This window comes from Phlebotomus papatasi, chromosome 2 (genome assembly GCF_024763615.1).
Source record: "Phlebotomus papatasi isolate M1 chromosome 2, Ppap_2.1, whole genome shotgun sequence".
Lineage (NCBI taxonomy): Eukaryota > Metazoa > Arthropoda > Insecta > Diptera > Psychodidae > Phlebotomus > Phlebotomus papatasi.
In genome coordinates, this window is record NC_077223.1 from 33,861,015 (window position 1) to 33,876,319 (window position 15,305).

At 33.6% G+C, this 15,305-nt stretch overlaps 2 protein-coding genes across 5 annotated transcripts in view; one reads left to right on the top strand and one right to left on the bottom strand.

Annotated features, from left to right (window-relative positions):
- The first annotated feature begins 16 nt into the window (after positions 1-16).
- The window catches only part of LOC129803583 (protein BUD31 homolog), a 37,525-nt gene continuing 22,236 nt past the window's right edge, over positions 17-15,305 (top strand). The window contains exon 1 of the mRNA XM_055850274.1: positions 17-666. Within this exon, the coding sequence (XP_055706249.1) occupies positions 118-552 (435 nt within the window). The 5' untranslated portion in view covers positions 17-117 and the 3' untranslated portion in view covers positions 553-666. The remainder of the gene's footprint in view (positions 667-15,305) is intronic.
- The window catches only part of LOC129803558 (unconventional myosin IC), a 36,300-nt gene continuing 21,590 nt past the window's right edge, over positions 596-15,305 (bottom strand). For 3 of the 4 annotated variants that reach the window (XM_055850215.1, XM_055850213.1, XM_055850212.1), the window contains exons 4-9: positions 13,211-13,281; positions 9,319-9,710; positions 7,928-8,850; positions 3,972-5,303; positions 900-999; positions 596-832 (exon numbers count right to left, since the gene is read on the bottom strand). In XM_055850215.1, coding sequence (XP_055706190.1) covers positions 818-832; positions 900-999; positions 3,972-5,303; positions 7,928-8,850; positions 9,319-9,710; positions 13,211-13,281 — 2,833 coding nt within the window. In that variant the 3' untranslated portion in view covers positions 596-817. Of the gene's footprint in view, positions 1,000-3,971; positions 5,304-7,927; positions 8,851-9,318; positions 9,711-13,210; positions 13,282-15,305 lie in introns of all 4 variants that reach the window. The other variant, XM_055850211.1, reaches the window with a different exon arrangement.

Genomic DNA, 15,305 nt, shown 5'->3' on the forward strand with positions numbered 1-15,305 from the left:
CTCAACGAAAGACGGAAAGACAGCAGTCGCCCATAACCTCAAAAAAGTGAAGGTAAACAAAGTAATTTTCACTGTGGATTTTTACCTATATCACGCTAATTTCCTGGCCAAAAGGACATGCCGAAGATTCGAAGGAGTCGCAAACAACCGCCTGATGGATGGGAGTTGATTGAGCCGACATTGGAGGAGTTGGAGCAGAAGATGAGGGAAGCGGAAACTGAACCTCACGAAGGCAAACGTATCAATGAGAGTCTCTGGCCGATATTTAAGATACATCATCAGAAATCCCGCTACATCTATGATCTGTTCTACCGCCGAAAGGCCATCAGCCGGGAATTGTATGAGTATTGTCTGAAGGAGAAGATTGCCGATGGGAATCTCATTGCCAAGTGGAAAAAGTCCGGGTATGAGAATCTCTGCTGCCTGCGATGTATTCAAACGAGGGACACCAATTTTGGCACCAATTGCATCTGTCGCGTCCCAAAGTCAAAGCTGGAAGAGGGCAGAGTGGTGGAGTGTGTTCACTGTGGCTGCCGCGGATGTTCCGGATAACGCTGGTATTGTGGATGTCAAAGGGTGACAATAAAGGCACATGGATGAGGATATAGTGTTTATTTTCAAAAAAAAATCATCAAGGAAGACATTCCCATAAAATTTGGATACTATGTAAGTACATCTTTACAATTTCTACAAAAAAAATCCTCTGAGGCTTAAATTTAGGCTCCCGCGGGCGTCTATTTGCCCTGCTCTGCTCCACATACCCTTTTAAACCATTTAATGGCACTTGATCACGTTCACGAAACAGGAATATCAATGTCTATTGGCCAGCAATCTGAAAAGAAAAATATATTCATTGTAGAATTTTTAAGAAAAATAATTTATCCTAATGAGATACTCACCACTAGAAGGTTTCCACTCTTTGCTTTGGTAATACTGGATTGTTGACCTGTCTGAATTTCAATTGTTCCCGTCTTTCCTCTTATCAGATTGTGCATGATTCTAGAAAATTAAATCATTGAATTGTTTTTTTTCTTTAAATTTCGTGCTAAAATTCTGAATGAATTCTTTAGATTCTTGCGCTATGAATGAAATTCTTAAAGAGAGAGCTCAATTAAGATATTTTGCACGCCCTATGCGTAAATTTTTCATGAATCGTAAAATTTTCTGGGTCATTGAATACTTTTATATCTAAATCGAATACTTGTAATTAATTGAATGTTTGGCATAAATACATTTTGGAGTAACTTTTTTATAAATAATCATTATTTTGAAAATCGAATTTATGTGACTTCTCCAATAGGCTCCGCCCAAAAATAATTTTAGGGAGTGCCCCTCTTCATGGGGTAATTGCGGATTATATTTTGTAACGTTATGCCCAACGCACAATAACTTTTGTTTAGGAAACATGTTTTTGACATTTCAATGAGAGTGAGTGAGATCTAGATCTAGTGATCTCGCTTATTCTCATGGGAAATTTTGAAAACATGTTTATAAACAAAAGTTATTGTGCGCTGGGCATTATGCCCAACGCACAATAACTTTTGTTTGTAAACATGTTTTCGAAATTTTCTCTGAGAGTGAGCAAGATGACTAGATATAGGTCTCACTCACTCTCATTGAAATGTCGAAAACGTGTTTACAAAACAAAAGTTATTGTGCGTTGAGCATTAATCGTTTAGTAGGGACAACTATTTCAATTATGGCGGAGATTCCATGAGTTACTCATACTAAAAAAAATAGGCCACGCCCCTAACATGCGGTGACATAAAACGTACTCAGGACTAGAAGTAAGACCTTTAAAAAGGTTTCAACAATATAACACAAAGCGAATAAAAATAAAGTTATAATTTTCTAAATCAAATTAGCATACAAAACTATCTTCAACTGAAAGAATCACAGCCTACGAAACCATTAAAAAGGCTTTTAGAAGGAAGTGGAACACCTTTGAATTGGGGTTTTTTTCTCTTATTTTCAAAAGAAATTTAGTTCCATTCAAAAAAACCAGCGATAAGCCCAGATAAGCTTATGCTAGCTAGTGATTCCAAAAACGGTTAACCGGTTTTGAAAAACCGATTAACCGTCCTATTTTGGAGACGGTTTTAAAACCGGTTTTAAGAGAAGAAACCGGTTTAAAACCGTCTTTTTACAAAAATTTTAATATTTCTCTGAATCTTAAGTTTATTTCTTGAAATTAAAGATGCACTGCAAAATATTTCATTTACTTTAGAAGGGAATTTGAAGTGCAATATGATTCGAACTGTAATCTGTAGTAATGGTAGTATGTTAATAATATATTAAGGATATTAGTAATGGGTTTCCTGTACGTTTCTTCCACTCTTGAAAAGAATTATTTACTTAAAGGTTATCGGAAATTATTTGAGGATTTCTTCACTTGAAAATATTTTAGTTTTTAAACCTTAGTTAAATATTTACAAGACTAAAAAATAAATTGCATAGGAGGAGGTGGGGCTTCATTGACCTGTGGGGCTAGATTGTTATACGACTTTTCCGCCTATTTTTAAATGAAGCTGATGCTTACAATTATTTTATGGAGATCCACAATTATTTTGTGTATCCAAATTACACCATGTTAAAAATCAGCTTCTATTTGAAATACGCAAAAAAATTGTATAACACAGTAGCCCCACCTCGCCCTAATGAGAAAACATTTGCAAACGATTTAGTACAATCTTGTAAAATATTGTTTTATGTGGAAAAGTAACAAGATGTTTACCTATCCCTGTCTTCATAGAGATTTTTATTAAATCTTGCTGTATCTTAACTACACATCTAATTAGACCCAAATTCGCCAAGATTGTTACACAAGATTCTTGTAAATTTTTGTTAAAATCTGGTATATAATAGTTCTTAACAGATGGAATAGAAAACTCCAAAGGTTTCCTTTTATTTTATTTCTTTTTGTTTTTTGAATGCCTATGGATTTTTTTTCTATGAAATTATTTGTGAATTTTGTGTAAATTATAATAATGGTTTTCTTGATAATATAATACCAAAAACTATGGATCGGTAGGTTTTCTCTAGAGAATGATCTAAAACATTGACTTTAGAAACCATTTCCTATCGAAAAATATGGATTTTTTTTGTTGAAAAAAGAATAATTTTGACAATACTTTTACAATATTTTACAAAAAAAACTTTATAGCGAATATAGGTAGGGAAAAATCTTGGTTACTCTTATTCCAATATTCTTTCTTTTTAACTGCCCCTATTTTAGTTTTCGATTTTTCACACTATTCCACATAATTGATTTATTATTTTGTACGTATTTAGCAATAGTAATTTAATTAAAACTTGTTTTTGTACCAAAAATATGATAAAGTAACATAGGGGAAAGTGCTCTCCTTTCGAACGTTCATGCCTTTGAATAATGTGAATTTCTTTTGTTTTTCGTAAAAGATTTTACACGGAATTATCAACATTTGATGATAAGCCAACTAATATTTAATAGAAATGTGTAAGTCTCTTAGAAAAACTAAAAGAAAATTCACATTATTTAAAAGCATGAACGTTCGAAGGGAGAGTACTTTCCCCTATAAATATAATGGGTGTGATTTATTTTTTAAAAGCCGAGTTGTTCTTTCCCATTCGTATTTTAATCTCACTGAATATTTATTTACAGTTTCTTGTAAATGAATGACAGAAAACTGTAAACCTCCAATTTAAATTTAGTGTATTTCCTTAAAAGGGCGTGGTCTAAAATTAGGTAATATATAGTGGGCGTGGTTTATTTTCAAAAATCCTAGTTGTTCATCCCCATCTTTCTATTTTAATATCCCTGAATATTTGCTTACAGTTTTCCATAAATGAAATTATAGAAAACTTTAAAATTCCAATTAAAAGTTGGGTATATTTCTTGAAAGGGGCGTGGCCTAAAATTTGAAATACACGAAACTCACAAATGGGATCTTAAGTTCCCTAATTAATTTTCTGTGATTAAGCGATATACTTACGATCCTGTGTCAACAATTGTGAGGATCTGTCTCCTCTTTGTCACATCCAAAATCCAAATACAGCACTCAATGATCTCCGGAACGGTTACAATGAGATCTCCCTTGTCTTTCTTCATCTCAAGCGGAATTCGCACGATGAGAACATTGTCAGCCTCATTGGAGACACAGAAATCAATTTTGTCTAAGGGTAGTCGATGTTTCTGCTTGTAGGATTTGCCATCTAGGACATAGAGGGCTTTTTCACTGAGCAGGACTATTCTATCACGTGGCTTATACCCTCGTCTATCGTACTTGATCACTGTTGTGACATATTTAAGGGTTTCTGCGCCAAAGTTCGTCGTGACAAAATTATTGACTTGTGTCATGTGCTCCTTCCCAATTCGTTCATCCTGGAACCAATTTTTCACACTCCTCGTGTAATTCTTCTTGTGCCCCTTGAAGACACTCTCAGCCAGGACTTTGAGTTCTAACTGACGTTTGCGCTCCTTACTCAAGGAGAGTCTGTAAATGCGAGCCAGATGGAGACGATGCATCTTTTTCAGATGATGCGAAGCCTCAGAACAGTGAGCTGGATAATTGGGCCAGGTGTGATTAAGTATTTGCTCTGGTAAACTTTTGGACAGACGCAGAAGCCATTGTCGCTTGGAGTGAGCGATAAAGGCTTTGTTGTATTCATTCGGTGGATCATTGCGGGTGATAAAGCCCTTGATGAATGCCCTAATCTTCTGGGCGGCTTCCCGACGTCTCTGTGCCTTCTGAATGGCCAAGTAGCGTCTAATGTACTTTTGTAGTGCAATTGTCTGTTCCTTGAGTTTGAGGAAAGCCCTTCTCTGCCTAATACCCTTCCATCTGGCTTGAATAATGGCTGCCAAATTATTCTTTTGTGCCTGAAAGGCATCTTCAGTGGCAAAGAGTGTAGCTGGGTAGCGAATGAATATCTTTGTCTTTCCCATGCGGAATTCATCGGGTTTGTAGCCAAGGGTATTCACTAGGATATGAACTCCATCCTTAGCTGGTCCACGGTAGTGTGGCCAGGTTTCCTTACTGAGGCACTTGTAGCGCTCCAAAAACATCTCATACCGACGACGATAGGCAAATCCAGCACGTCTCACACGGAGATTCTCCATGAGACCCAAATATTTAACCTGATGACGTACAAGTTCATCGTCAAAATTATCAGATGTCTGTAGGTCATTTGGTTTGATGCAGCGAATGTATGAGGGTTCCTTGCACATCAAAATGTCCATGAGGTTGTTGAGGCTGTTCTTGAACTGTGTCACTGCAGTATCTGGGCGTTTTTTGTTTTTAAATTCCGCCTCTGGGAAGCATTTCCTGGTGGAGACAAAAAGTTCAGAATTAATTATGTATTTTTGGGAATTTGTTTTTTGTTGCCTAAAATTGCCTAATCATTTCAAAAACGGTATTTTTTCAAACTCAGAGGGTAAATGAGTTTTAGAAAGTATTCTTCTCAACCGATTGTGGCAGTTATGGATTCATTTGAAAGGCCTTGAAATCAAGGACAAGTTGGAATCGGTTTCAAGTGATTTTGGATCAATTATTAATTGGATTGCGCCACAAAATTAATTTTTGCCTTTTGAATCGTGACATCATGCATTTTTTTTAAATTTTCAAATATGTTTTTAGAATTTTCTTAGATGATTTTTTTTGTTCATATACTATAATGACCTTGAAATACTCCTAAAGTCTTCAAAAGGTCAAAAGTCAAACAGCTATAAAAGGACATTATTTCGCAACCAATTGTGACAAGTTTGGGTTTAATGAAAAGGTCTTGGAATCCCTGACAATTCTGAATCGCTCCTACTGTTTATGAACCGATAATTAAGTTTTGCTCGAATTTATATTATTTCTTTTTTTCACAAAAAGTATCTTGTTAAAATTTACAGTATTTAGAAATTCGAATGATAGTTTTCAAAAATTAGCTCGTCCACGGACACCATAATTTTTGGCACAATCTTGTTCATTTTCCGAGACTCAAAAAGATAATCAATATTACTAAAGAATTTGTTCCAAAACGTAGCTCGTCCACGGACACCGAAAATTTTTGGGACAAATTTGTACCTTCTAGGAAAAACAAAAAGATACCTAAAATTAGTAACGAATTTGTTCCAAAAAATAGCTTGTCTAGTATAAAATCGTATATCCCTTCCTCTCACACTCAGTCACCCGTCACCAACGAAGCGAGGAGGATGCCAAATCTGTGGCAATTCTCGTGCTACATGGTTTCACTTTTTTAATTCGAAATTCCCTTCGCCTCCTGCTGCCGGCACTCGCATATGATTTCGTCATGCAAGCGTCTGTATAGAACACTCTTAAGTTGTTTTTTATTTGATCTTCCTTATGAACTTTCGCCATCGAAATCCATCTCGGCTGAAGTATAGGCCTTAACTGTAAGACGAAATTACTTACACGAATTTGTTCCCGACAATGGGAACAAAAAGATTCCCCATATGAGTAACAATATCGTTCCAAAAATTACCTCGTCCATGGACACCGAAAATTTTCGGAACAATTATGTTACAAATGTAGGAATAATAATGTTATAAAAAATGTACCAATTTGTTCCTGACAGTGGGAACAAAACAGCCAAGTGCAGCAAATTCTGTTCCAAATTTCAGGAACAAATTTGTATAAAACGAAATCAACTCAAATTTGTAGACATTCCACTGTATCCAAATGGTTCCAAAATAAAACTCTAACAAAATTGTAACTATATTTCGTAGCAAAACCATAAAGAAAACTTTTTGGAACAAACAAATATCTTGTTTAGGTACAAATCGATTCCAAAAAAACTTGTTCCAAGGAAAACTTATTCCAATATTTTGGTCAGTGTCCAAAAGTTTTTACCATGTAAATGTGATCTCATAGCGATGAATTTCTCACGTGATTAATGGTGCTATTCCAATGAAAAATGAAAAGAAGAAACCTTCCTCATGAACATCTTTTTAACATTTTACTGTTCTCAAGTGCTTCTGCATTATCGACTTTTCTTTGTGTTGGTTCCTGTCTCGACTGTTTTCCCCAGTCTTCACTGTGTTCAAAACTTACCAAACAGCTGCAACAGGAACCAATACGAAGAAAAGTAGATAATACAGAAGCACTTGAGAACAGTAAAGTCCTAAAAAATGTTTTTTATTATTATACTTTTAATAATTTTGGACATAACGGTGTTATTTCAATGCAAAGTTAAATTTTTTTAAGCACTTTAGTTCTCAAGTGCTTATGTGTATCGACTTTTCTTTGTGTTGAGTTGATTCTTATCGTGACTGTTTGGTGGTTAAAACATGATGAGGGCTGAAAAAAACAGTCGAGACAGAAACCAACTCAAGGAAAAGTCGATAATACACAAGGATTTGAGAACAGTAAAGTGGTAAAGAGAATACCCTGATGTATGAAAAAAAAATTCTAAAATGGCTAAAATGCATTCGTTCACAAATTTTGTAAAAGACTCTCATTAAATCTTTAACAACTTTAAATTAAACAACTTTTAAAACTTTAGTCAACTTTAAATTTAAAATTGATTTTAAGATCATTTTGCATTGATCCTGATTAGAAATCTCGCATACAATAAGCTATCTGTGCCTAGTATTGATTGTAAGATTTTGATCAAGAAAATTTCAGAGTGATAATTACATTGTTTTTAATCTATTAATTTCTTTTGTTATTTGAAATTCAATTAGAAATTTCTGTAGCTTCGCCTTAGAATGTGTACTTAGAATCATATCATTATTTGTCGAATTATCTTGATTAGCAAAATTATATATAATGATTTTACCTTCAAAAAAAAATGAGAAATTTTTAATCATTTCGTGTCAAGTACAAAGTTTTTATCAGCAACCGTGCAAGTAAATAATTCTTTGGAGCTTTTTGATAAAACGATGCACTTTATGGGGATTTTTCCATTTGGAATAAATATTTTGAGGTGGAAATTTACTCACCTGGTGACACTGTTGGTAGTTTCAGCCATGACTTCTTTGAGATCCCTGAAGAGTAGATCATTGTTCTTGTCTAGGAATCCCGTGACATTGTATGTTACATCGCCAGCATAGTGAATGAGACGAAATTCATCGCGTCCCATGATTTTCTGAACAGCTACTGAGGCTTTGTTGTGGCAGAGGTAGTGAGGGTGATTACCCAATTGATTGGTCATTTTGGCCAGGAAACTGAGATCAGTAGGATCACCAGGACGAAGGCATTCTTCATCCATCAATGCAATAATTCCCTTGTGCTTTTCTTCGATCAAATTGCAAATGATGCGATTGTCAAAGTATTCCACTGGTTCCCACTCAATGCCCTCCTTGAAATACTCTTCCTGTTCGGATTTGAGTGTCAGCTCAATGAACAATTGTTGCAGTTTCTCATTGCAGAAATTTATGCAGAATTGTTCAAAGCTGTTTCTCTTGAAGATCTCAAAGCCATAAATGTCCAAAATTCCCATAACATTGTTCTTTCGGCTGCTCTGATCACTCTTGAGGGATTCATTGATACGGCTAACCAACCAGGTAAATAGACGATCATATACAGCTTTTGCCAAGGCATCTCGAGCATAAATAGCCATTTCTCGACTTAAAGGACTCGTAACTACATCACCCTGAGCGTCAATTGTCCTGTGAGTAAGTGCATGACTCAATTTGTCTTCCGGACAGCCCAAAAGCTTCGAAATAGCTGCTACAGATTTGGGCTTTAGAATTGTGGCTTTTCCTTCCTCTTCGGTGAATCCTACATTTCCCATATGCAATACACTTGCTACAATGTTCAGGATCTCTCTCTGTTCCACCTCAGAGATCTCCATCACAGACATTGCTCGACGAATTTGGTGGAAATTATCACCATCTCGGATTCTGTCCACAATTCCCTTTGCCTGAGATTTTTTTTACTGAGTTAAAGTAGAAATTATTTGATTTACTGTGTTATCACACTTGCACATTAAAATTTTAATATAATTCACATTAATTGTCGCTGGTGAGAGTCCAAATGTGTAATTTGTGTGTTTGAATCATTTTATATTCAAAATTTGATCTATTTGTTGATAAAAAGGTAGATTTGGCCCGAAAAATTTGATATAAATTGATTTATAGCATTAATGCGAAAAATTAATGTGATTTTCTCTTTAATTTTTTAATGTGAAAAATATTTATGCTTTAGGTAAATTTAAACTTGTTTTTGCAGGCCAAGTCCACTTCTTTATCAATAAATAGAAAAACCCCAAATATTAAGTGACTCAAAGACACAAGTAACATATTTGGGCACTCACAAGCGACAATTAATGTGAATCACATTAAAATTTTAATGTGCAAGTGTGATAACGACGTTAGGCTTCTTAACTCACCCCATCCGTTAGGTAGTAGTAGGTATCGAGGTCTCTTTTGAGCTCAAGTTCCCTCAGAAGATCCTCATTGGCTCCTGCGAGAAGTTGGTAGAAAATATGGAAGTTTCTCTCACCAGAACTCTGATTGATCACACGGGATTTCTCCAAGAGGTAATTGAGGATGTTACCACCCTCTGGAGCACCAAGAAAATTAAATTGGACATCCATGTACTTCCCAAAACGACTGGAATTATCGTTTCGGTTAGTCTTGGCATTTCCAAAGGCCTCAAGAACAGGATTGCTCTGTAGCAATTTATCTCGGACATTATCAACTGTTGATACATGCCCTGAAGCAGCAGCTATGAATTGCAGGACTTTCTTTGATGCTTCTGTCTTGCCTGATCCACTTTCGCCTGCCAACACAAACAACAACATCAAAAAAAAATCTTCTAAAATTAGCTCAAGAGCAATTTTGTGGTCCCGAAATGGATAAGATATGCTCATATCTTGAGAGTTTGATAACCTATCAATTTATGGTTGATTTCATAATAACTTTAATTACTTTCCAACGAACACTTATGAAGTGAGATAGTTCCTATCTATTGCTCATCTCTTGAAGAGTTTCCTTGAACTCATACGTTCTTTTTTTTCTTCTCTTAGTTCTGATTGAAGCAAAAAAAAATTCTTGAAGATCATTACTCAGTAATTCTGCCATCGTTTTCCCAGCAGAGAGAATAAAAACGGCAGAAAAGAAAAGTAAAACGATTATTTGTGAGTTTGCGAAATAAAATCACTGTACATGATCGTTAAAATGCGCGCAGAATTTAATTAGGCATTTAAAAAACTGATGGGAAATTTAATAAATTTTCTCAGAGAATCATAAAAAATCATTAAAATTTTATGCCATTTTAAAAGAGTTTAGAGTTTAGAACATTTTAAAATGAAATAAATTGAAAGGGAAATATCCCAATAAAGAGAAATTAACCAAGTTAATAAAAAATTTATTTCTATAATTTTATAAAATTTATAATTCTAAAACCAGGGGCCCATCAAGCCTAATAAAAACTGATGCTATTTTTCACTTTTCCTTGTAAAAATTTTGCAGCTATTGCACCGCGACTTAAACAAATTTGCTCGTAGATCTTGTATAATTTTGGCGAACATAATGAAATATGTATTTTTAGATAGCTTTTAATGCACGATTTCGAAATATCTCAGACTGATAAGTCAATTCTCTTTAGGAAAAAAACTTGCCAATAGTCTTCAGTGCCTCTGTGCAAAAACTTATGGAATAATAAAATGTCGACAGGCCCCTGTCTAAAACGTTTCTAAGTAAGAAATTATTTGTTTTTTCAATGAAAAAATAAAGCATTTTGGACGTAGTCAAGGTGAATATTTCGAAGTTCGAAAAATATTTTAATATTGAATTTTCGATTTTTTGGTTTTCCTCGAAACCCGCTACAGTGATTAATTTTATTTTCGGATACGTTTTCGACGGAGCCCGGGTGAGCATTCGTCATTAGACACCTGAGACCGAAAAAATGTTTGACAACGAATTTTCGAAGGTCAAAGTTTAACCACTTTGGAGGACCTATTTTTTTAACCAATTTGCTTAAATTTGGATATTTTTGAAAAGGTCTTGAAATTTTTAATTCAACTGTATCTTACTCAATCGGAAATGTACGGTAAAGTTCCGGTAAATGACTTATTTTGTTCGAAAACTCTTATTTATTGGGTTAACTAAATCATGAAATAAAGTTTTAATTTAAACTATATCTGAGAAAAAATGATGTCTGTCAAATCATACAAAAGTTTAAGTTCTGAAAAATTGCTTAAAATTCAATAATCTAATCGGAAATTTGAAAACCGCTGTGTACCCGGTTAATCGGTTCCACTAATTTACAAAACTGATTAACCGTCTATCTTGAAAACGCGGTTATTTCGAATCACAAATTGGTTGTATATATTTTTCGATCTAGAGGATAAACGGTAAGAGATATCGACCATTACGACTATTTCGTCCATAGAGACCTATGACCTATGATCGAAAAAAGTTTAGAAATCGAACTTTCTTAGGTCAAAGTTAAACCAATTTAGACAGCCGGTTTTGCAACAGATTTAATTAAATTTAAAAAATAAATGGAAAGTGAATCGTAAACGGTAAATTTTTTTGGCTTTTTTTGTTTTTTTTTTTGTCGCATTCTGACGAAAATAAAGTGTTCAAGAAGTATATGGCAATATTTTTCGTGTTAAGGGAGTAGTTTCGTGTTCATATAATTTTACCAAAATGCGATTTTTTGTAAAAATACAGAGAGTTCCACTTTCAAAAAATTCTCGGGACCATAAAAAAGCACGCGAATTCACTCCGCATAGAAAAAATTGCATACCCATAGGAGAGATCTTTAAAATAAGTTACGGAAATGCCGTGATGTATGCAAAACATTTTTGGCACCAATTTTTCAGCCTATTTTCAGCGCCAATGGTTCATAAAAAAAACGTATTTCAAATTTATCGTTTGAAAAATATTTGCATAGGGGAAAGTGTTCTCCCTTGGAACGTTCATGCCTTCGAATAATGTGAATTTTCTTTTAGTTTTCCTAAGAGACTTAGAGTAAGTGTGCCAAATTCCGGAAAGCTTGCAATTTCGGCCACCTTTTTTGTTCCTCGAATTTCCATGAATTTTTAGTTTTTACATACTCTAGAGATTATACAATGCAAAAGAATAACAAAAAATGTAGCTTCGACAAACGAGATGACGTGAAAAAGGCATTGGAAGGATTCCTGAAGGACAAGGATCTATAAAAATGAAGGTGACCGAAATAGGGCACCAAAGCTATATCTACATTTTTATTCATTTTAAAATGTATTAAGAATGATTTTAGAGTAAATAAAGACGATAAACTGTCTGCAAGGTTCTAAGCAACACTCCTTAAGTAAAATGAATAAAAAAACTCAATTTCTATTAAAGATATTACATTTCAAACTTGAGACTTTTGCGCTTGCACGCAACTATGCCGAAATTTGGCACACTTACCCTACACATTTCTATTAAATATTAGTTGGCTTATCATCAATTGTTGATAATTCCATGATAATTTAGTATAAATCTCTTACGAAAAACAAAAGAAATTCGCATTATTCGAAGGCATGAACGTTCGAAGGGAGAGCACTTTCCCCTACATTTAGGGGCATTTCAAACATTATTTTATAAATGAGCTCCAAATAGTAGGCAATTTATATCAAATTCTTTCTTTCAATCCGTTTTCACTTAAGCCGGAACTCCCTGTAGGGGATTTTTATTTTTTATATGACTAACTAAATATCAGGCGGATTATATATAATTTACTCTCTTTCACCTTATCTTTGAGTTAAAAAAAATTAAGAATTTTACCAAAGTCTAATCGTATTGTTCACATTTGTATTGGAATGCATGTGTTCACAAAAAAGAGAAAAATTATCACAAGTGCTATTATGAAATAGTACCGATTGCCATCAATTGATAAGATGCTATTGCCACGTTCAAATAAAAGAAGCACTTGAGAAAATCGAACAATCGGTGTGATGTAATGAAATTAATATTTTTTTTTCGGAAAATTTTATTTGTGATTTTTGTGAAAGAGACATTTCTAATTACCAGATTGCGAATTAAATTCTCTATATCTAATGTTTAAATTGTGCGGAACGTTTGTCAACCTTCTCAATGCAGTTTTATATTAGATTTTTTTCTTGAATCTTGATAAAGTGTTTTACGGTTCTGATGCTTCTTTTATTATAAAGAACATTTTTGTAAAAGCATGAAATACATGCAGAGTAAAGTATGAGTCATATAATAAACATTTATAAATTCTTTCGTCATTGAAATTGCTATTTCGAACTTTTTTAAATAAATAAAATACTTTTAGACATATTTTACCTGAAATTAATATACACTGGGCTCGATTTTCTCCCGTGAGTGATCGGTATGCACTGTCACTGATTGCAAATCTGTAAGAAAAAAGAGACGTAAAAACCAAGGTATTTAGCACATCACTATCTTCCTAATAAAGCCTGCAAATAAAATTGTGACACATCATTGAAAATCCATTTGAATCTTTTAGTCATAAAGCAATATTTCTTGTACGGTATAAATGGCGATGATGCAAGTCTAAGAAAAAGAAATGTTTTCCTCAACATTCTTAACTTTTTTTTGTGATAAAATTCCACTTTTCCTTTTGACCACAAATTATGGTATTTTATTGTGAGCAAAATTATCTCAAAGTTTTTTTTTTGTTTTTGTCCACGCTGAGAACCTCTAATTCTATCCTCCGATAAGATAATACACAATTATTATTTTATCAACTGTACCAACACACTGTTCCATTTTTAATCAATTGGAAAGAGTTTTTTTTGTGGATTTCTCGCAATTCGTGGGTACTAAAATATTAATAAAATTTCTTAAATTAGTCCCTCGTGGCTCTGAGAAATTTACCATATTCAACAATACCGTTTAATCATTAATAAAAAAAAGTACAAGTTGTGGTTAAATATTCAATCATCTTCATTTCTTTCATCATGAAAGTAGGTGAGAAGTCTTTTTTTATGATGTATCTCTCTATTTGTTTGATATTTTCGCAGTGATTGTAAATATAAATTTCAATCATATCCATAGTAATAAAAATGTGAGAAAGTGTTATGCTGACTCTTTGACTTCCATGGAACCAAAATTTTTTGTTGTTTGTATCTTCCGTTTTTTTTTCTTAATTTCTTTCCGCGAAAAATCAACCGAATACCGAAAAAAGTGTGAAATTTTATGAGATAATGAATGAGATTCCCATGTATACTTCATCCCACATTATTTACGTTAATTACTCAATTTGCTGAATGAATTCTTGTGAATTCCCTCAAGAAAAATAATTTCTTATGAGTATTTAACTTTTAGATTTTCTTCGTGCTCAGAATTAATAGAAGTCTGACAAGGGAAGGAAAGTTAGGCATTTGTTGTACATACATATTAATTCAACTTCACAAAGAATAAAATAAATTATTGCGAAGTATTCTAATCAGGATCTCAAATTTGAGATACATAGAGAATAAGAAATTTACTTAAAACATTTATTTAATTCAAGGGTGCTCAAAGTTCTAGCTGAGAGAGCGCTCGTTCTATATTGCTAATGTTCCGAGTTCAATTTTCTTAGACTACATAACCATGTCTCATAATAATTACTGTTCTGATATAATAATAATTATGTCAAAACATACAAAATAGTTGTTCTACTCTACAAATCTTTAATTTGTAGTAATTCGGGGTTATGTAAAGAGAGGTTTGGAATATTAAAACGTATTGAAACGTATTGCCTCTACACATTGGGAACAATTTTCGTCAAAAATTGAATTTTGACAGAATTTTGACGTTTGACATAATGATCTCTACAGATTAGAGAAATTTATGTCCATATTGAAGCAAATTCCCTACTCTAGCGTAGGAAAAACTCTAAAATATGGACATATTTTTCTCCAGTGTGTAGAGGTCATAATGCTGCAAGCAATTTCCTTCAAAAAGCAATTTTTGACGGAAATTACTCCCAATGTATAGATGCCTTTAAATAAATCTGATATTAAGATACTTTTTGGACTAAAAAGAAACTTTAAAAGAAACCTGAAATATATTTCAAATTGTTATATTGATTTTCATTATGAAAAAAAATTGTAAAAAACAATTACAAGTTGTCTGAAAAGCTTTCGTATAAGCAAGATTAAATAAAAGGTGAAATTTTAAAATGAGCGTCGATTATTTAGTGTTAATCAGGTCCCGGTCAAAATAACGAAAGCCAAAATCCCGAAAGCCAAAATCCCGAACGCCAAAATCCCGAAAGCCGAAATTCCGAATTCTTAAAGGTGTCATAGCTACTCCCACGATTGCACCCGAGTTTTCTGGAGGCAAATGGAAATCTTCTGTGTCTTGGAAAATTATTCTAAACATTTTCCTCCATATAATTTCATCCCTTTCAGGATTTTGAACATTCGGGATT